Source organism: Prorops nasuta, unplaced genomic scaffold (genome assembly GCF_024137725.1).
Source record: "Prorops nasuta isolate Cenicafe-Biocafe unplaced genomic scaffold, Cenicafe_Pnas_1.2 PNAS00001, whole genome shotgun sequence".
Taxonomy (NCBI): Eukaryota; Metazoa; Arthropoda; class Insecta; order Hymenoptera; family Bethylidae; genus Prorops; species Prorops nasuta.
In genome coordinates this window covers 16,159,715-16,182,919 of record NW_027116798.1, presented here as the reverse complement: position 1 = coordinate 16,182,919, position 23,205 = coordinate 16,159,715, and the positions used below count along the sequence as shown (strand labels likewise).

Sequence of the window (23,205 nt, the reverse complement as noted above, 5' to 3'; positions counted from 1 at the left end):
TAGCTAACCATGTGGACCTTTCTTTCTCTCTTTCTCTCTCTCACTGAGTTTGTTGACACGCCCAGCAATCTTTTATTGAGGGGGGCAATCCATCATTATGATCTTGATTAGGAAGATTATAATGTTTGAAACACCAGTAATATTGTTGTACTTCAGGATCTGCGCGAATGTGTTCAGGTAATTTATTCCAAACCTCTTTAATACTATTTGGAAAGTGCTTTAAAAGTATAATTTTCGGTATATATTCCAACTGTTCAGCAGTTAACTCCTCCAATTTTGGCACGATTAACACTGAGAATGACATAATGAGAACTGATCGATCAATTCGTTTCATTCCTATAAATAGGTTGTATATCTATAAGATAATCAGTCATGGATTTCGTAAAGCAACCGCTCGGTATTCGCGTCTCTAATATAGATTACCGAACAACCGATAAATGCATGAGACGTCACGGCCCTCTACTCCCATCAACCATTCGCTGTATAGTTTGTGGACCTTCAAATTGTGGAAAAACAAACGTATTGCTGAGCCTTATAGAAAGTCCTCACGGTGTAAGATTTGAAAACCTATATGTTTATTCAAAATCATTGCAGCAACCATAATATCGATACTTGGAGCGGCTACTATCGGAAAATGAAGAAATTGGTTACTTTCAATTTTCAAATAATAGCGAGGTTATAAAAGTAGCAGAAGCATTACTAAATTCGATTTTCATATTTGATGATGTCGCAACTGATAAGCAGGATAATATAAGAGACTACTTCTTGTAACGTCCAGAGTTGTACGATTATTAAATTTAACACGATGCTCAATTACAATTTCATATCATTGCTGAGCCTCTAGGTAGCGTTATTATTCTTTTAAATAAGGCGTCGTAGGTAAGGAAAAATAAAACCCTGGGCGTACAAAATGAGAAGGAAAAGTGAAATTCAAAATTGGAAACAATATAATTCAAATATTACCTGGTGATGAACAACAATAATAAAAAAAACAATGAAGAAGGTAGAAGGGAGACTCTCCTGTTGCTGCTTCTCGGACTACGGTCGTCGTCGCCGTAGGGAACCAGGGATGATTGTGTGAGTGTTTGGTGAAGAGAAAAGTGTGCACTGAGTCAATTAGCGAGAAAAATTTTAATTTGATAATGATTTCGCTTGGTTACACACAAAAAAAATATAAAAAAAATTGTTCGTTTGTATTTTAACAAAATTATAACGCGAAGCTTTGTCTCACTTTCTAGGTTCGAAACTTATGCAAATTCTTGAATTTTACTTAATCAAAGACGTACGAGATGAGTGAAAGTAATTTAGAAAGAAAAAAAAAAATATGAGTCTAACTTGAAAATGAATGAAAGAATGCATGTAGCGTCCATCCGCTCCGCTCTTAAATAATTAGCTGGGGGGAAGAACGTCGCGTCACCTTCAGCCAATCAGAAGGCGCTACTGCCTAAGCTTGGGTACGCTAGAGAATGAGACAAAGGGTGCTGAGCTTGCACCTTTTGTATACAATCGTTTGCTTATAACTAAACGCAATTATTAAATAATATTAACAAAATTTAAAGATTAATACGGCATTAGCCGTCGCATGAGCAAAATGTGTCCTAATCCGGACGCGAGAGAAAAGTAATAATAAAAAAAAGGAAAAAGGAGGAAAACTGCGAGAGGAAAACGATCACCGTTTTAGGGTTAAAAAACCCATAACAATTAAATTGTTAAACGGTTGACCGCTTCCAAGGGCAAGTTATATAAAAAAATAGTATGCACGTGGCTACCTGTGGTTCGATATCCCGTTACTCATGGGACCTGATATCTAATGTTTCTTATTCCTATGGTTGGACTTATATAAACGGTGGCCCGAATGGTTACGGAGAAGAAAAAAAAACGTTAAAATAGTTAAGCGTGAAGAAAAAATGCCCGAATGGTTACGGAGGAAAAACGCTTAATATTTTATCGCAATTATGTTCCCCATGGTTTATTGGGGTTAGGAAAATCGAAATTCCAATATCTATCTTCGTAGATAATGGAATTTACAAAGGTTCGATTGTTTTCTTTTCGCTGAAGGGTTTCTCTATGCAAATAAAAAGCATGCTTGCAGCAAAGGCATGTGTTAAGTGGGGCAATGAAAAGCAATGATCTATGGCAGATGTTACAAAAGATGTGGTTAACATCTTTTGCAGCTCTAAGACGGTGTTGGCGAATTGTTGCTAGGATACTTCGTTTGTTGTCCGGAAGGGCGGCCTCGCAATAGGCACAGATCCTTTGGGCTGGATTGGTCCTAACATATTTGTATAATAACCGCTCACAAACGAAAAGTTCCTTTGGGGCCATGCTGATAATGAAACGGATTTGATGGTTAAAATTTGGACACAGGATGTATTAAAGATAGAATAGAAGAGGCATAAGGCAGTAAGCGTGAGATCCGCTGACTAGCGTCTGAGAGGAACCCTTATCGCGAGTAACGTGACTAACGGTGGGGTTCCAGGAAAACAAATAAAGAGAGAGAAAGAGAAGAAAAAGAAAAGAACAAAATTAGTATTTGTTAAATAAGTTAGTCCAAAGAAGGGGGAAAATATGGGGAATTGAAAATGAATAAAGGAAAATTGTTTAACAATCGAGTTAAGAAGGGGAAAAATATGGAAAATTGAAAGTGAATAAAGGAAAGATTGTTTAACAATCGAGTTAAGGGGAAAAATATGGAAAATTGAAAATGAATAAAGGAAAGATTGTTTAACAATCGAGTTAAGGGGGAAAATATGGAAAATTGAAAATGAATAAAGGAAAGATTGTTTAACAATCGAGTTAATTAATTCCTTTCTAAGAGGGGGAAAAATATGGAGAATTGAAAATGAGGAAGATTTTAGACATTTAGGAAATGAATCTAATTTGCTGCTTGCAATCTTTTATTCCCGACTAAAGGAAAGCGCTAGCATTTTAAATGACCAAAACAGTGAAAGAAAGATTACCCAACAGAGAAAGAAGAGAAAAACGATGAGAAAGATTATTTAACAATCGAGTTAATTAATTCTTTTCAGAGAAAAGGGGAAGATCATCTAACAATCGAGTTAGTTAATTCCTTTCTAAGAAAAGGGGGAAAAGTATATGGAGAATTGGGTCCGCACGGCGCGATGGTAAGACGAACGCTGGCGCGTTTTGGAAATATGAAGCATTCTTAAATATAAATAAGACATTTATTCCTAATCGCAAGGGAAAATATGAATGAAAACATTTTTTAAATATAAATAAGACATTTACTCCTAAACGCAAGGAAGATGATAAATGAAAACATTTTAAAATATAAATAAGACATTTACTCCTAAACGCAAGGAAGATGATAAATGAAAACATTTTAAAATATAAATAAGACATTTACTCTTAAACGCAAGGAAGATAATAAATGAACCGAAATGTTCATGAAACAACTTCAAGGGATGCTAACGATCGGTCTGAACAAAATAATGAAAGTATCGGAACAATGTTTCATTTACTCTAGAGTAACAAATCTATTTAAAAGGGAAAAAAAAATTTTGGGAAACGCTTAAGAATTTAGAATTATCGGCCTTGACGTTACACTTCTCCATGGGTAGGCATTCTAAGATTGATTGCTTTTATCTTTGTCAGACTTATGCAAGGATACCAAAACATCTAATACGTGATAATGCAAATTTTTTAATTATTTTTAAACAAGATGGAACTAACCTAAAACATATATATAACGAACATGTAAATACAGATATGGCGTTTGAAAAATTTTATGAATTGTGTTCAAATTGTTGGAAGCGTGATTATGGATTTTTAGTAATTGATAAAGACAGTGCAATGCAAAATGGACGATATCGAAAGGGTTTCAATAAATATGCTGTGATTAAAGGGTGATGTTAATGGTTAAAAATGTTAGTTTAACCTCGAACGTTGAACAAGTCTATATACTGAATTGAGAATAACTCTACAAAATGAAGGAGAAAAAGCTTCTAAAGAAGATTGCTGAGACAAGTGAAGTTATTCGTAAAAAATATCGCGCACTCAAATCAGACAGAGTAATGTTGGAAGACAGTTTAAGTAAAACTTTTAAACCAATAGTTGAACCATTAAAGAAGCTCACCGAACATAATGAAGCGATCTTCGTTGCACCGAAACATGAAATTAAGCAGGAACCGATAAAGAGATCTCTCTCATGTGAGGAATCTTTCATAATTCTGATGAAACGAAAAAAGTCTTATCTCACATCAACTCCCCAGCGGAAAGATTTCATAGACAGCTCCAGATTTAACGTTCAAGGTCATTCATTGGATAATGAGCACGAAACACAGTACCTTTCTCTGGAGGATGATGAGGAGGAGGAGGCGAAGGAGGAGAAGGTGAAGAGGAATGGTGAAAAAGGGATGCAAGATTTAGCGAAACAATTAGAATTTCCTGCGCAGACTGAGCCCCCACTGCAAAGATCTGTAGAGACTGTAAAAGATGCTAATCGATCTACGATACAGGCTGGTTCAATTGCATCCAAATATTTAGAGTTGTTGAAGAATGATACTACGGGAATAATTGATAAGAATTTTGGAGTTAAGTTAGATAAAGCGACGAATAAAATGTGGCTTGGGAAATGTGCTTTTAAAGTTGATGATTACAAAGATTTTATTATTATTGATAAGGAGTATTATCCTAGCACTAAAGGTCTATTTGAATTGATCTTCATGAAAGAACCTGAAGATTATACTAAAGATGATTTAGGCACATATAAGAGTATTCTTTCTCAAACTAATGTGCACAGAGAAGATAACACTAGCACAGGAAAGCTTCGTGGGAATAAGGGTCATACATGGAAGGAAATAATTAGTACATTATTTCCATCGAAGGCAAAACTAGTGCAAGGCAAAGGATACATGCGTGTTACTAATAATCCAGTGAGCTATGTACATTGGAACGATCCAAACGAATTGGTCGAGCGTTTACAACTTTTAATTGCATCATTTGCTGCTGGTCATACGAATCACCATAATGAGATACGGTCAATAATTGAGGAGCTCCATGAAGAAGGTATCATCCTATAAAAGAGATTGTGGTTTCAAGATTTTTCCAGTACAGCGTTCTACTTCACTATGACGATAAATAAATTTGGAGCTGGTTTCAATACTGGTAAAGTGAGAAATTATTTCAGCAAAATTGACGATGATACGTTAAAGTTTGACAAACGTAAGAATGCATTTAATGCTAAGAGAAGAACAATTTCAAACTTGGGATGTGATGTGACTGATGAGACAAGTGGGGTGAATATTAGTGTTCTGATGGATAATTTGAGGTCTCAGCGTGATAGCTTTACAAAACAAATGAATGAATACAGTCTAAAGCTGAATGAATGTGTATCAAAATGCGAGATCCTTGAGGAAAAAATTATAGCTCTGCTGAAAAAACATACCGATGAAATTGATGAGAAAATCAAAAAATTGAATCATAAAATTAAGCATAATATTCGCAAATTGACAGGATCTAAATGAGAGAAGAAAGCATTATCGTATATAAAAGATATTGTAGTTTCCAGATTTTCTCAGTTCAACGTGCTACTTTAGTATGACGATAAATAAATTTGGTGCAGGTTTCAATAGCGGTAAAGTGAGAAATTATTTCTGCAAAAATGACGATGATACGTTAAAGTTTGATAAACATAAGAATGTATTTAATGCCAGGAAGAAAATAATTTCAAACTTAGAATGTGATGTTGCTGATGAGACATGTGCGGTGAATATGGCTGCTCTGTTACATAACTCAATGACCGTGCGTGACAGCTTAATGAGAGAATTGTTTGAATACAGTGAGAAGCTAAATCACTATTACCTAAAATGTAACATCCTTGAGGAAAAATTTACAACTCTAATGAAAAAAATCGATGAAATTGATGAAATTGGTACAAGAATCGATAAATTGATTGATAAAGTCGATCATAATGATTATAAATTGGATCGAAAAGACAAGGAATTAAGAAATGGTATGATTTCTGGATTGAAAATTGTTGTAGAATATTTCTCTAATCAGCTCGCAAAAAAAGATTTTGCAAATGAGAAGAAAAGAGAAGACGATATAAATTATGCCCTGAAGAAACTTATACTACCGCCAGTGCTTGATGACCTGCTGTAAATATAATACGTAGTGGAATAGTTATGAGTAGCGAGGAGAAGAAGCAATTGGTAGAGGAGTTGCATGTGCCTGCCAGACGGAATTTTTTACGCAGACGTGTAATAATACGAGGCTTCGATGAGCTCTGGCAAGCAGATCTGGTAGACATGAGAAACTATCCAGACGCAGGCTACCACTACATTCTCACAGCTATAGATGCATTGTCGAAATATGGCTGGGCAATAGCCTTGAAAACCAAGTCAGGCAAGGAAGTTACGTCTGCATTGTTGAAAATCCTGAAGAGTGGGAGATGTCCTAAAAATATACAGAGTGATGATGGCAAGGAATTTTATAATAGTGATTTCCAATCGCTTATGAAAAAACGTGGAATAAATCATTACTCAACATACAGCGTATTGAAAGCGACAATATTCGAGCGTTGGAATCGAACGTTGAAGACTGAAATGTGGAAAGGATTTACGTTGAATGGAAATTACAAGTGGAGAGCTATGCTGCAACAATTGGTTGACGAGTACAATGCAAGAAAACATCGTACTATAGGAATGCGTCCAGTCGATGTGAAACCTGAACATGCTAATAAGCTCCTAGCAACAGTATTCAGTAATATAAAGATCGTCGGTCGTGCCAAGTTCAAAGTCGGTGATTTTGTACGAATCAGTAAATATAAAAATGTATTAGCAAAAGGCTACACACCCAATTGGACAACTGAAATATTTGAAATTATTAAAGTGCAGAAAACAAATCCTGTTACATATTTACTAAGGGATTCTAGTGGTACGGATATATACGGGGGATTCTACGAATATGAACTTTTAAAAACTACTAATCCTAATGTATATTTGGTTGAGAAGGTATTACGTAAGAAGGGTGACAAAGTCTTTGTAAAGTGGTTAGGATTCTACAATACACATAATTCATGGATAAATAAAAACAACATTTTGTAACGTATAATTTATTAATAAAGAAACAAATATTTAATCTTTACTAGATTCTATTTCAGTTATCCTATAATGACCCCATGGAAGAGTCGATACAGTACCTTGTACAATAAGCGCTTATCATCGTGTGGACTGAGAGAAATTTTTTTCTGAGCAATTGAATAAACATTATGCAATTTTGAACGAATTAAATTCTGATTATGGATATGAACAGTAAAATTTTTTAAGCAGTCTCTATAATCTTCAAACGTTATTTTTCTAGCGAAAACGCAACTCTTAACGCCCTTAGCTTTTTTGAAAATTGTATCTTGTACTTTAAATGTATACATTTTTGATCTCAGCCCAATAAACTCAGTAATAATTCTCCCGTTATTCTCATCTTTCATCAAACCGGGCACTTTTTTATTTACTAGAGGTAAATTATACTGATTATTAGGCGAAGAATCACTAGTATCGAATCTTGAAAGATTTACCCTCATGATCGTGTAAATGTCATCGCATTCGATACTGTATATCAAACTATCTGTATCGGTATACAATGCTCTACATTTACTACCAAACGTTGGAAGCATATAATCATAGTGGAATTCGTATAAACATGTTTTTGAAATATCTAGAATACTCATACCTACGTATATAGGTTTATCAAATTTCGCCGTTAATTTTTTTAATTCTATCGCTACTAAATTTTCGTTTAATATAGCGCTACTATGAAAATTTGGTCGGGATATCAATGCTTCTGCTCCATATCTTCCTTCCCACTTACTAACAAGCCTGACATCAACTCTATTTCTCACATTTTCCATTGTCTTACCAAACACTGCATTGTTCATTAGTTTGAAAAGATTTTTCTCAAACTCATTTTTAGATGCAGCTCGCAAACGTGTGTTTAAGTCTATATATTTATTTAGCCTTGCAGACTGCTGGAATCTTAATCCGCCATGGATACGTTTCAGTACCATTCCATGACGAATACATTGTTGTAAAGCTCGATAATGTATAATATAACGCTCCTTATTTTCGACAGTTGCAAGTAGCTTCTTCTTTCGTGCTCCGGGCGAAGCCTCACGTACCGGCAAAATGGCAAGTCAGAGTGTTTATCATGAAGTACTCTTGGATACTCCAAGTCTACCTCTAAAATGAAACCCTCAGATGAATCTATAGGAATGCTAGAGATATCAAAGTTGCTAGTATCTTCAATCCAGTGAAATCCATGAGTAGGTAGAGCTTGACACATTGCCCATCCATAAAGATTATTTACATCATAGTACATTAAATATTTGCTTGGTTTTGTTGAGTCATAATCATTCATGTACCGATTGTTTGCTGTTTCATAGCGGTGAGAGCACTGACTCAAACCCCCACGTATTCCGCGTTCTACGAGAAGCAACATTTCACCGTCAGTGAAAAGTTCCAATTTTATTCCAGTATATTTAAGCATTGCGTCCCAAGTGAAGCCTGGGAGTGTAAAATAATGTGCAGGATCCAAATTATAATTTTCCATGCAGCTATCGCGAAAATTTTCAAAAACGTCTGTCAGCAATAATACATCAGTTTTTAAATAGAGGTCACTGTACTCGCCAAGTGTTTGTATTTGAAATTTGACCCATATCTCCTTAGCATGATTATATGCCTCTTCACTAATATCACTGTCAGTTAATTTATTATGGAATAACTCGCGAGGCGGTAAAGTATTTTCTTCCAAACAATTCAGATTATCTACGTAATCATAAGGAAAAATACCTTTCCTTCTTAAAAGATTAAATTGTTCCATATTTAAATTCGAAAATTCTGACTCTAAATTTTTCAATTGAGATCTCTCCAAGCATAAGCTCAATTTGTCTAAACTTGATGCTAGAAATTTAAATGAATCAATAAATCTGAGCTGAATATTATATTTCCGTATGTATTTTGTAAATGAAATATATTTTTCCTTATGTACAGGTAACAGGGATACTGACCCCTCATACAAGTTAGCGAGCGTATTGAAGATGAAATGTGAATCATAACCAGATAAATTATGAAAAATTACCGGAATAACGTGTGAATCTTTATAGTTTAAATTACAGTTATTGTGAGGGGGTCCTCTATATTTACCAGTCAAATGATCATGATCACGAACACGTATTTGATTTGGAAGAAATGGCTTTTTACATATATGACAGTTGGGATCATTGTTATGACGAAAATTTTCACTAATACTTAGTGCGTTCATAGGTACTACATTCTTTAGTTTTTCACTCACTATGCTAGCAATTTTGTCGAGTTCTCGCACAAACCATTCTATACACTCGAGTCCACGATATGATTTATAAGTTGAGAGCGATGAATCGCGAGTGCTTTTAAAATAATATCCTATACTAAAAGGTATATGTTTTTGATAAACACTACTGTTACCGCTCATTTCATTCACTTTTTCCAGTAAACACTCTATGTCTGCATATACAACGAACGGGGCCCTCTTATTGTTCTTGTCGTTTTTAAAGGACAGCCAATGGTCCTTTTCAGGTAGCAATATACGGACGTTTTTATTGAGCTGACTGCAATCACGTTTATGAGATTGAAGTTTATCATCGTTGAAGAAATAGTGTAAACATCTAAGACAAGAAAATCATATTAGAATATAAACATTAAATAAAATTATATTAAAATGTAAACAGTATAACATACCGATTACAAATAAGATGAGATTGTTTTTTTTTAGTCAGTTGTTTTTTTAGTAGGCGAGAAAGACTCCTGATACATAAAAAATGTGCTGTACCTTGATATTCGAGAAGAAGAAGATTAGCATGTCTCGATTTCTCGCATTTTGTGAGTTGAAGAGGTGCAATAATTTTATTCTCCTCCCCTTCCGGCCCATCCACCATGGTGAAAACATTAATCGACACATCATTATCTTCTTCAAATTTAGGTATTTGTTTTAATGTGGTTGAAAATGTTATACTCTTAACGTTGAAAACAGATTTAAAATGAGGGTATGAAGATTGTCGTTGTAGGTTTCTATTTGGCTTTGCAGGATAGAGTGCAGCCGTTACAGCCCATGCAAAACATGTATTATCATCACTCAGTATGTTTATCACTGCTTGTTTGCCCTTAATACATTTTGGTAGGACGATTCCACAGCCTGCGTGTAGCGGATTATAATAATTTATATTGACAATTAAATTTAGTATTTTTTCCAAAGCCCACCCACTATCACGCTCTTGAAATTCACTTAATTCTTTTAAAATTTTATCTATAACGTTTGTTTCATACCAATCACTAAAAGTATCAGTCTTGTATAAAATCACATTCTTAGTGGAAATATACTTTATATCACTAATTTCCTTGCAAATAAATTGTCCGTTGAATACCGTATTTATCTTAACAGCGCTTACTTTACTGAATACTTTGTTCATGTAAGACTGCACCATATCTTTTGCTGCCAATAGAAATTCATATGGTTCGATATAATTAGTGTTTACTATCATACCGCTATATATTCGACTTTTAAATGATGAATCAAGATCTTTCCAAATAAGCTTTTCCATGTTACGTACTGGGTAGTCGTGGCCGCCTTTCGGTCGAGTTTCGCGCTGACTCGACACTACAGTCTGGGTCAGTAGAAACGTCGATTGAGCTTTTCGACTATCAGTACAATGAACTATAGTATTACACTCCGAGCGGTAAGAATGTAATGAATTGGCAAGATTCGGGGTGAATGATAGTATGTATAAACATACGTTGGAACAGCAGTTTTGACACAAGACTATGTATTTTCAGGTATTACAATTATACTTACAGTAAACGCTAATAATGCTAGATCAGCATTCGCAGGATTATTTACTAATTGTCACAACTATTGGAGAGACTAGACTCTCCGATGGTTGTGGATTTCTCGCACTTAATTAATTATGATCAGTTCGTAGTAGTTGTGCTTGTCTTCCAGAACGGTACGTGTTAGGCACGACTGAAAGATGTAAACTCGCGACAATTTCCACACGACTTGTTTCGGATTGAATTATACTAGACTTAACTACCAGTACACGGCGACTGGGCAAGAGATTTGTTAGAATACGGTGGAGTACTCTGCTCCCGTGGAACGAACACTAGAGTTACGACCTTGGAACGCGGATGATGCGGCAGCGGCTAAGCTTGCACAGAATAAGACTCGACTTGAGGGTCGCGGAACTCGCATATATGTAGGAGGCTTAATAGGTCATGTGTCGTCAGTAGCGCCATGATCTTTCGACACATGACGACCAAAAAGTCTCCACATCCACGGCCGACGCCCAAGGTTTAACGCATTTCCGGAAAAGAATTCCGGGTGTCATCAATGTGCAATACCACCGGTATTGCACACGGACGTGTGCGATCTACTTTGGTCCGGCGAGGTGGCTGACCCCTACGTTACACCTCCCCCCTTAGATGAAACATTGTCCTGTGGAGGTCAATGTTTCCAGGATGAGAAGTATGGGTCAGGCCAGCTGCCGACAGTTTCTAAAGGAATTCGGTACTTATTAACTAAAGGGTAGCGAGTCCCGTGGCATCGCTATTGGTTCCAGGTACGGCATACTCTGCACATGTCGAATAGGTTGTTGATACGGCATGCTGACGGTGCGTACCGGAAGCATTGGCATGCTTTCGGCTGCTATCGTTGGAGTGCTTTGAACTCTGATAGAGGTGGTTGACGTCGTGCTGGTATGCGCGGGTGTCGGATTTCGTTTAAACCATAGGGCCGCAGCGATTAGTATAATGAGGACAAAAAGAGATCCGGATGAAGCATATGAGATGATGGATGCTCTAAGGGCAGTGGAATCTTGTTTTTGCAGGTCCTTTGCTTCTCGGGCTATATCCTTGAGGGCTACGCTGTTTTTGGAGAGATTCCAGTCCTCCAAGGGTTTACTCTTAATAGGCTGTATTTTTATCAATTTCTGTAAAGCTGGTATGTGACCTTCGGGTAAAAGTTCAGGGAGAGGCATGGGCTCTAGGGCTTCGAAGTGAGTAACATCGGACACCATCAGGGTTTGCAGCGATCGTAGCTGAGTAGATGTAGTGTCCGCGAAGCATCCTGCTTCTAATTGGATAATTCCATCTCCAAGGATGGTTTCCGTTCCCCTTACGTTTCCTCGGCAGACTAGAGTGATTTGCTCAGGTTTTGGTAGAGAGTATAACCAGGTTCGGGGTTGGACCAAAGGTGTCCAGAAGGGACCAGTGAAAGATGCAACCCTGATGTCGCAACCAGTCCATTGGGTGGTGTCATGGTGTTGGAGAATGGATAGCTCACATTCCTGATTATACGAGATCTTATGAAGCGGCGCCCCAGGAGCACAGTAGTATGTTTTCAGGTGGTGGAGGCAATGGGATAGAGACTCGGAAGGGATATGGGAGTAAAAGCGTTGAGAGGAAGAGACTGCTAGGTAGGGATGGGCAGGTTGAATAAAGGTGGTGATAGTTTGGTTATCGGGGCGATTATGGTTGGTTGGGTAGGGATAGGTTTTGTACAGATGGTATTCTTCCTTGTTAAGTAGAGGGATTTCGATCACGACCACCAATTGTCCTTTATAATGATTAACGTGTAAGTGAGAGAGTTCTTGGATATCCTCCATCAGTAGTTCCTCTTCGTCGAAAGGCAAGGAAAATCCGGTCCGGAGGGTGGCTTCCTGCAAAGCCTGTTGTAACCGGGTAGGTGTAAGTATCATGGGGTGCAAAATTCCACGACAAGCGAAAAGAACAGCATTCACAAGGAATAGAATGCTGGTCCTGTATTGATCGGCATACATTTCCATTTGTCGGATGTAATCTCGATGTACTCTCGCGTGTTTTTCCTGTTCAAGGGCATCATCGGTGAGAGCGATAGCGTCGGCCAAGGCTTTGGTTTGTTCTTGAAGCTCTTGAGTATGGTTATTTAAGGTAGTAATAGAAAGGTGCAAGGCGAAGAATTCCGACTGTACCACATGCGTCTGTTTTTCCAACAAGTGAGCGGTGTGTACTCCTTTCTCTTGCAGCTTTAATATTTCGCTGGTGTAGTATTCGCCATCTTCTTCGGTCAAGGTACCAAAAAGGGTTTTAGAGAGTCCTCCTACGAATCCGAGTGGAGCGCTTCTACGGTTCCGATTAAGGTCCGTAGGATGTAAGCCTCGGCGAAGTATTGAAGCGAAAAGTTCAGTGTCAACAATTTTGCGTCCGATCTCTTCGAGCTTACTGTCATTGATGCAAGAGATGTTGCCCTTGCACACATAGAATAAGGTGTCGTAGAATTTTCCGAGATTAGGGGCTTGGCTGGTCAAGCTGGTGATGTCAATGGTGGTGGCGACCTTCCATAGCACGGGATAGTACTATAGGATTGCGATTTTTTCAAAGAAGATACCGGGGTTGTGTTTCAGGTGAGTGATGTTGTATGCGTGGGTCCAGTAGATCTGCGTGATGCTTAACGTCATTATAAATAATATATTTATAATGGTAGTCATGGTGATTTCGGTCGTGTGGCGCAGTGAATCTCGAGCGTCACAGAGTTGGCGTTGCAATAGCGAGTGGAGTGGGAAATTTGGTATAAAAGTGAGGTATTGAGGAGGAGCGATATTGTTCTGGTTAAAATTTTGGGGCCGTACAGTGTGGCAGGGTTATAGCAAGGAAGAAGGAAAGGAGGAAAGAAAGTTCAAGGGAAGAAGAAGTGAAGCACGAGATGGGGAGGAGGAACAAGAACGCACACCTTGGGTCCAAAGGGGCTAGGCTCGCCAGCGGGGTATCAATATGTACCCGATTTGGTAAGTGGGTTGGAAGATATTATCTTCCCAGCACCAGTGGTAGAAGGTAGCGATTGATAATAATGCGTTTATAATTTTAGTGGTAGTTTTGGACCTTGCGGGGATGCGAGAGATCAGGCGGGAAAGGGAGTCCGACCGGAGGGTCAATGCGTGGATCGGCGAGAGGGAACTGGAAACGTGGTCCTTCCGGGAGGACTTCGACTGGTGGGGCCTGCGCTGGCTTCAAGACAGCCGTTGGGAGCGGATAAACCTTCAGGTGGAGGATCCGTGGAGTGGCTGGGAACCAGATTTGACGGAGCAGGAGGTGCTGGAGTGGCACGGCCTGGCCTAGACCTAGTTAGGCTTAAGTAATATTAGTATTAAAGAAAACGATTGTAACAATATATGACAACTGAATGAAATCCTTTAGTGTTTATTTATGGTGTATTTCCCTTGCGTCCTATCCTATGGGATTCCACTTGTCGAGAAAGGGGAGAGACTGGGTAAAGGGAGAGAGGGGTTGTAGTGGTTAAGTGATTATCAGTGAGTAACGGTGCCCTGCGTCTGGGGTTTTGGTGTCCGGGATTCTGGAGGACTGGGGGAGGGGAGGCAAGGCAAGGGAAGGGCCCTCCCGGGCAGGCTTCGAACCTCTCGTCCTGTACTGGCTATAGGAGGTGTCTGGGTGGAATGGATAAAATTTGGGGTAAAGAATGGATGTATAATTAGGCTATAAGGATTCAGGAACGAAAAAATATATGTTGGTTCTAGTTTCCCTCTGAATTCGTCTTCTTTCTTCTTTTTTTCCTTATATATATATATATATATATATATCCCAGGCTTCCTCAGCAGTTCCTTCGGGGGTCGTTTGGCAGTATCGTCTTTTAAGGATTCGAGTTGATTGTTCCAGTTAGACTAACCGTGGAATAAAGGGAGGTTGAATAATCTCTAGAATAATTGCTAGCGAACAGTGATCATTACTATGGGTCGCTCAGTAAATGCTAATAATGCTGCAGGAGTCGTTCTATAAAGAGAAAGTCGTACATGCATTAGATTTCGTGGTTAGTAGAGGTGGGTGTAGAGGAAGGTTTTAATTTGTCCAAATGTTTAGTGATGGGAATTCCAGAGTCAGTGATGAGGATAGCGTTGTGCTTATCGTTGATCGACTCTATGGTATATGGCCCGATATACTGGGAGTATAGTTTATGTTTTCTAGGTTCTCGTAGGACATAGGCCAAATCTCCAGGGGAATAGGGAACAAAGGCTGCGTTCCGATCGTAATATTCCTTAGATTTTTCTTTAGCTTGGATTTCGCGTTCTCGGGCTAAAGCGTGAAGCCGGGTTAACTGCTGAGCCAGCTCCTGTGCGTATGCGTCGTAGGTTAATAACTCCTCGATCGCATAGGCGGAGACGGGGGACTGAGCCTTGCGCCCCTAAACTAATTCATAGGGCGTAAACCCTGTAGCTTCGTGCACAGAAGTATTATAGGAGAACATGGCGAAGGGGATGAATAAATCCCAGTCCGAATACTGGTTGATATTATGTTTTAGGTATTCGGTGAGCACTAGATGACTTCTCTCTAGAGATCCATTGGTCTGGGGTCGATAACCGGAGGTGGTCAAGTGCTTGATTTTAAAAAGAGAGGTTACGCTTTTGAGTAATTTTCCTAAAAAGGTGGTGCCTCGATCCGTGAGAATGGCACGCAAAAGTCCAAATTGCGCAACGAATTGCCTCGAAAATGCGTCAGCGATAGTAGCGGCGCGAATGTTAGGTATTGCGACAGCAGTGCAAAATTTAGTCAAATTACACTGCATGGTTAGGACGTGTATATTTCCGGAGGGTGTAATAGGAAAAGGGCCTACGGTGTCCAAGGCTACTTTATCGAAGGGGGCACAGGGGGTGTCAGTTATGAGCATTGGCAGTTTAGGTTTTACGCGAACCAATTTCTGCCGTTGGCAACTATCGCAGGAACGTATAATGCTCTGGACGTCCTTATGGAGACCGGGCCAATTATAATGTTCCCTAATTCTATGATAGGTCTTGGTCACTCCCTTATGACCTCCAACTAAACCTCCATGATATTCCAGAATGATGTGTCTTCTTATCTGAACTGGAGGAGTAACAACTTCACCAGTGCAGATAGTGATTTCGACATCGTCATCGTGGAACGCACGGGAAAAGACGGAGCTCAAATAGCGCGCCGTCAGCCGGGTGGTTCCGAGTTTATACGGGCCGATGCTGAACTCTGAAATTTTATTCTCGCGAACAAAGTCCTTTAGCTTTTTCAGAGAATTATGAATTTCTTCGTCACTGGCGGGGATTAATTCGCGGGGATGGGTAATGACCAGGATGATCTTGGTGGTTTTGTAGGGAAAGTCTTGAACGGACCCAAGAGGGAAAGGATGATTTTTTATGGTTTTCAGATCGATTCTTCCGGTTTCTATGAGCATTCGGCTAATGGGGTCTTGAAAGGAACAGTCAGAGGCAATCAGATGGACAATGTTGCTGGGCATGTGGCACAGAACATATGCGGAGCTTTCTACTTTACATTTCATGGGGTTCGGGGGGGAGAAAAAGGGGGATTCTTCTGAGATTGGATTGGGTTCAATACGGCTAAGACCAGGGTCTAGGGATGGATCGTATTGAGGGGGTGGTAGGGTTTTGTTTTGGGTAGCATCCACTACGGTGATATCCGACTCGGCGTCGGAGCCTGAGAGTTCATCTTCGGGTTTTTCAAAATCACTAGGTATCCAGGTGGAGCGTCCTATGGGTTTTATTTTAGCAGGCGAGGGGAGAGTAAAGTTCAGGGGTTCAGATGTTGCGGTAGGTGTTAAACACGGGTCCGCATCGGTTTCCTCATCGGAATCGGTGTCTTCGTCCGATGATTGTTCGTTGTGGAGGGAAGCCAAAAGTTTATGGATTTCTTCTTGGCTAGAGCTCAATTCGCTAATAATAGAGCGTTGTTCGGGGGTCAGTGGGGTACATTCTGCCTCGAACGAATCTCCGAGAACGCTGGGTTCCTCAGAGAAGTCGTCTGGAGGATTTTCCGAGTTGGTGTCGTCGGGGAGAGTCGTTTCTTCCATCAGTGTTGGTAACATGCTTGTAGGGGGCCTAGAGTCGATATTGGTTAAGGGGTGTACTTCTGTAGAAGTCTCGAGATCGGTGGAAGAGTCCAGTTCGGCATAATTGATAGGGGGAGCGGCTTCTTCCCGGCGACGGCTTCTCAGACGGGCACCAATTGATTGTGTGTCCACCGGAAGTGGTTTTTGATGGGGAAGGTAACTGGGGTCATCGCGGAACACCGGCAGAGCTATCGGCACCGGATTCCGTGATAGAGCGTCAGCATTGCAGTTAGTTGCTCCTTTCTTATACATGATTTCATAGTCGAACTCCTCTAAACAGAGTTTCCATCTTTGGATACGCTTGGTGGGGTCGGTTGCTTTGCTGAGCCAAACGAGAGGTTGGTGGTCGGTGACGAGAGTGAATTTTCTTCCGTACACGTAATGACGGAACTGTTTAATAGCATAAACAGCAGCTAGTCCTTCTTTCTCGGAAGTAGAATAACGAGTTTCAGGGTCGGTAAGCGTACGAGATGCGTATGCTATAGGTCGATCGTGCCCAAGTTTTCCTTGACTGAGGATGGCCCCTATGGCAAATTCAGAAGCGTCGCAGGTGATGATAAAAGGGAGCTGGAAATCTGGATAGGCCAATACTGGAGCTTCGCATAGGCAGGCTCGTAAGTCTTCAAAGCTGGCCTGGGCCTCCTCGTTCCAAGTAAAGGTGATACCTTTCTTGAGCAGTTGAGTCAGGGGTTTGGCTCGTTGAGCAAAATTTGGAATAAAGCGTCGGTAATACCCGGCTAATCCTAGAAACTGTTTGATGTTTTTGGGGTTGGTAGGTACTGGAAATTTTCGTACAGCCTCCACCTTGGAGGGAAGGGGCTGGACGCCATTTGGGTTAATAAGATGGCCTAAATAGGTGATTTGTTGTCTTAGGAAGGCATACTTTTCCGATTATAGCTTGAGACCGTATTGTCGAATTCTGCTGAATAAGCGCTTGCACTTTTCGATGTGTTCAAAGAGTGTGGCAAAAAATACAATAATATCGTCAAGATATACAAAAAGTTCCTGTCCTTGGAGTCCTTGTAGGATTCGATCCATAAGGCGCTGGAAGCTGGCGGGGGCATTTTTGAGTCCAAAGGGCATTCGTGTGTATTCGTAATGTCCAAAGGGCGTAGAGAATGCTGCTTTATGTCGATCCCGGGGATGAAGGTGAATTTGGTGGAATCCACTGGCCAAATCGAAAATAGAAAAATACTTAGATCCGCCTAGTTTATCCAAGATGTCCACAATGATAGGCAAAGGGTAGGAATCTCCTACGGTTTGTTCGTTCAGTCGACGGAAGTCGGTAACTAGGCGCCAACGTTTCTTTCCTTGGGAGTCGGGAGCCTTTGGTACGATCCACAGCGGAGAATTGTAGGGCGATGAGGAAGGGACCACTATGCCGTTCTCTAGAAGTACATTGACCTGGCTCTGTACCTCAGAATGTAATGTTTCTTCAATTCGGTACTGTCGGATCTTGAAGGCTGTTCCTCCGGGGGTATCGATTTCATGATAAATATCGGCTTTGTTTTCGGTGTCGGGTCGGTCTCCCGTCAGGTAGAATATGTCAGAATACTCATGAATTAAGGAACTAATCAAAAGTTGAGCGTCTGGATCTTCCGGTGATGGGTTGAGGAACAGGGCTTCCAAGGCGGTAGTCCTTTCCTGGGGTTTTAACGGATCAATTCCAGGTCTAGCATCTTCGTAGGGCAGCTCTCGTCTAGGATCTTCGCCTAGGTAGGGAAGAGTAGTTGGATAGTCTTCCTCCGGAGGTGATGTTGACGGAGATCTTATTGTAACATTAAGGGACTGAGGAGGGTGCTGAGAGGCATCGACCTTAATACACCCTTCTCTTATACTTAGGAGTTCGTCACTGTTTTTGAATGGTAGAGGCCTCACTGGTTTACTAGAGGTAACCAAGGTCCGATGTAACAGGGAAATCTGTGCCTCGGTTTGGTTGAGGAAGGGCATCCCCAAAACTCCGGTATAAGGGAGGTCAAAGTCTTCTATAACTTGGAATCTATGAGGTTCTTCATCGATGGTAAGGGTTACCGATCCTACTACATCCAGTTGTCCTCTGAGACCTCGTAGGGCCGGGAAATCGGGGTATTCGAGGCCAATCTCCTCCCGAAGGGCATTATACACTATGATGTTAATGTGCGAGCCTGTATCCACCAAAAATTCTCCATCCAAGTAGCTCAGTTGGGGAACCTTCTTGAGTACCAGGGTCGCGTGTGGTGAATAGCTCAAAATGGTGGATACGGGTGAGGGGTCTTTTCTCGTTTTCCGGGGTGGAGTTAAAATTTGAACGAACGCGGTTTCTATGATGGGTTCGTCGACGCGTCGTTCGGGCGAACCTGATCGTAGTTTAAATCACCGGTCTCTTCGACAGCCTCCATTACTGCAGTAGTAGGAACATGAGTAGTGGAAGGATATGCAGGAGAAGCTCGACAGCTGGATGCTCTATGCCCAACCCTTCGACACCGTCCACAGGTGAGTTCTGGATCGTAGGGCTCTGACTGTTGAGGTCTAGGGGGTCGTGATCGATAGTGTTGATCGGACGGAGGGGGATAACCGTTAGCTCCGGGTGCCGGTGGAGGTTGAGGGTAGCGGGGGAACGGAGGATATCGGGAAGGATGAAGGGAAGGGTATGAGGAATTGTACGGGGAAGGTTGATAGGCACTTGGATTCTGGGAATAAGGAGGATAATTGGAGTGATCGAAGGCTTCTCTTCGTTCTATACCAAACTCCCGTAAGCGAGCGTAGTCGCAAGCCTTTTGTAGATTTCGGGGGTTTCTGGAATACACGGGAGTGTAATATTCTGGAGCCAATCCGTCCATGAATACTTCCAGAAACTCCCGATCATTGGGCTCCTGTATCAGGACGAGCGATTCTGACCCGTATTTGTTTTCATAAGCGGCGTCAAGGTCGGCTTTCAGGCGTTCAGCTCGATCTATATACGAACCTAAGGCTTCATTAGGACGCATGGTTAATTTTCCACATTGGGTGACCAAATCTATAAAAGTCCGGGGAGGTTGAAATTTTCGTCGTAAGTGAGCGATCAAGTCCTTGACGGTAGGGAATCGTTTACCAGTAACGCTCACACGAGCAGAACCGACTAATTTGGCCAATACCAAAGGAACGAATTCCTGACGAGCGGCGTCCGACAAGGTAGAATAAATATTCTCTAAATTTTCTATAAAAGGTCCCAGATCGTCGCGGGATCCATTATAGGATGGTACTGTTTGGAGTTGGATTAATACCACTCCTCGGGGAGAGCAAATTCCGTTGGAAACATTTAAATAACCGGACACATTTCCACGGTGGCTACCGTTAGCGGGCGGAAGAGGAAGAGGTCCGGGTGGTGATCGTGTAGGGGTAAAAGCCATTTTATATAGGAAGTTAGTAGAAAATTTTGAATAAAACTGCGTCAAAAAGGCTGTTCACACCCTGAGGAAATTCTATGGGAGCAGAATTTCCTGCGAAATCCCACCGCTGTCACCAGATTTGTTACGTACTGGGTAGTCGTGGCCGCCTTTCGGTCGAGTTTCGCGCTGACTCGACACTACAGTCTGGGTCAGTAGAAACGTCGATTGAGCTTTTCGACTATCAGTACAATGAACTATAGTATTACACTCCGAGCGGTAAGAATGTAATGAATTGGCAAGATTCGGGGTGAATGATAGTATGTATAAACATACGTTGGAACAGCAGTTTTGACACAAGACTATGTATTTTCAGGTATTACAATTATACTTACAGTAAACGCTAATAATGCTGGATCAGCATTCGCAGGATTATTTACTAATTGTCACAACTATTGGAGAGACTAGACTCTCCGATGGTTGTGGATTTCTCGCACTTAATTAATTATGATCAGTTCGTAGTAGTTGTGCTTGTCTTCCAGAACGGTACGTGTTAGGCACGACTGAAAGATGTAAACTCGCGACAATTTCCACACGACTTGTTTCGGATTGAATTATACTAGACTTAACTACCAGTACACGGCGACTGGGCAAGAGATTTGTTAGAATACGGTGGAGTACTCTGCTCCCGTGGAACGAACACTAGAGTCACGACCTTGGAACGCGGATGATGCGGCAGCGGCTAAGCTTGCATAGAATAAGACTCGACTTGAGGGTCGCGGAACTCGCATATATGTAGGAGGCTTAATAGGTCATGTGTCGTTAGTAGCGCCATGATCTTTTGACACATGACGACCAAAAGTCTCCACATCCACGGCCGACGCCCAAGGTTTAACGCATTTCCGGAAAAGAATTCCGGGTGTCAGCAATGTGCAATACGACCGGTATTGCACACGGATGTGTGCGATCTACTTTGGTCCGGCGAGGTGGCTGACCCCTATGTTACATCCACATTAATACCCGCTCCAATTGAATTTTTATTTTTTGCTGCATGCAGAAGTAACTGTTGAATACGTGTTATTTCACCAAGATTTTTCCGTACGGTATCTGGAGTTGCATTCCGGTTGGATTCTCTCAAACTTCGAATGTAATCACGACACTTGCATACCCACTCACGATAATCATGCACAGTTCTGAAATCAGGATTGTTAAGAGCATGATTTGAAGAATAACATTTTTCTTTTGCTGCTCTGATCAATAGGCATTGTATTTGTGCAATTTCTGCAAAAATTTTCTGCTTTGTCCCTGTACGTGCATTGTTGCTAGCAATTCTCAATTTTTTTATGTAATCGCGAAATTCGCGTACCAACTTACAATATTCCTCCTGGTTATTTAATACTCTATTTCGGAGGGACATCGTTGTTTTTTCCGTTTAGATGCTCAGTGCGAAACTAATGAATAATCTTACATGCAGAACTCATTAAATAATCAATCTCTGAATCATATTTCAGTATGATAAATATTTAAAGAAACAGATTAGTACATTCAAGTTTCGACCAGTGTGAAATTTATGAATAGCCTTTTATACAGAATAATTGTACCATTACACCAAGCGTACACAATGTCCGTTAACAAATGTTAAAATTTCCCTAAATATGAACTTTCATCTACATGGACAAAAGTAGTTTCAGCAATTTATCAAAAATTGCAATGCTTCCTAAAATCATATTAATAATTTTCCCATCAAGTATTACAATTTTCCACAAAACATTGAATGTTCGTTTAATATGAAGACAATCTTTTCAGTTACCAAATCGCCTTAATTCTAAAATGATAACTATTACAGCGCAGAGAACGGTAAAAAAATCACTTTGTACGAAGTCAACACAAATTACCACCTCAATTGCTAGACGACAACTATTACTTGTTTCAAAGACCATCTTTGTAAATACTGTGAGTTACACTATAATATCTATTATTTTACCAATTCTGTATGGAAAAATTGAAATACTTGTCATCTGGTAATCGAGGGGATTTGGTGCCATGTTATCAGGCAATTCTTACAGTTTTATTTTCTCAGTGTAGCCTTTAATTTTCCTCTGTTGAAACTTTGTCTATTCTGCATGCAACATCTTTTTTAGTCTTAACGTTCTTCTTAACTCTTCTATACTCTTTGGTGCACTTCAATATCTTCTTACTTCCATACAGAAATATTACTTAAATGTATGGACTCAAGGTGAAGAGACAAGACCAAACCTAGGTCGAAACAGACGGATGGAAAAGTAATGAGATTATCAGACTGCTCAGTTGATATGCTGTTCTCGATTTAAAACTGATAAACGTTTGCATCCTGTAAAAGAGCTTCATGGAATTAGTGTTTTTTTTTCATAATTTGATCATTTAAAAAAGCTATATGAATACAATAGTAAAGATTATCTTGTGTGAAGAATGATTAAACAATCTTTTTCTTAATATTTTAATCTTCTCCACAATATTTATAAATCTATGAACCCCTGTTGGTATAAATTCTATACAGTTTAATAAATGTGGCACTTTGGGAATTTATTTTTTAACTTTTTCAATAGTCTTTACTACTTATTTCCTATTATCGGTAAATATCAAATCTTTTTGATAATATACATATTTATGAACCTATTTAATATGCCGAAAAATGAATTACTGAAACCATCTTTATTCCTTTCTTTTCACTTCTATGCCAAGGCATAGGATATCCTTTTGCAAATTTTCTAGTATACATGAACTATTGAGCCATCAATAACATGTATTATCTATTTCTTCTTTATGCAGATTTTAGTGCTTTTAAAATTAATCTTTGCTATTGATAATAATTCAATGTAAAATTTCTAAATTATATTTATTATTTGTAATTAGGGTTAATAGGTGTAAGAGTATGCAGTATCTAAAACTGCGCAGGCAATATATATTTCAACATATA

At 40.0% G+C, this 23,205-nt stretch overlaps 1 protein-coding gene across 1 annotated transcript; it reads left to right on the top strand.

Annotated features, from left to right (window-relative positions):
* Window positions 1–3,947: 3,947 nt before the first annotated feature.
* Window positions 3,948–5,042, top strand: LOC136773274 (uncharacterized). Its single transcript, XM_066726826.1, has one exon. The coding sequence runs from the start codon at window positions 3,948–3,950 to the stop codon at window positions 5,040–5,042; it is 1,095 nt and encodes a 364-aa protein (XP_066582923.1).
* The last annotated feature ends 18,163 nt before the right edge of the window (window positions 5,043–23,205 follow it).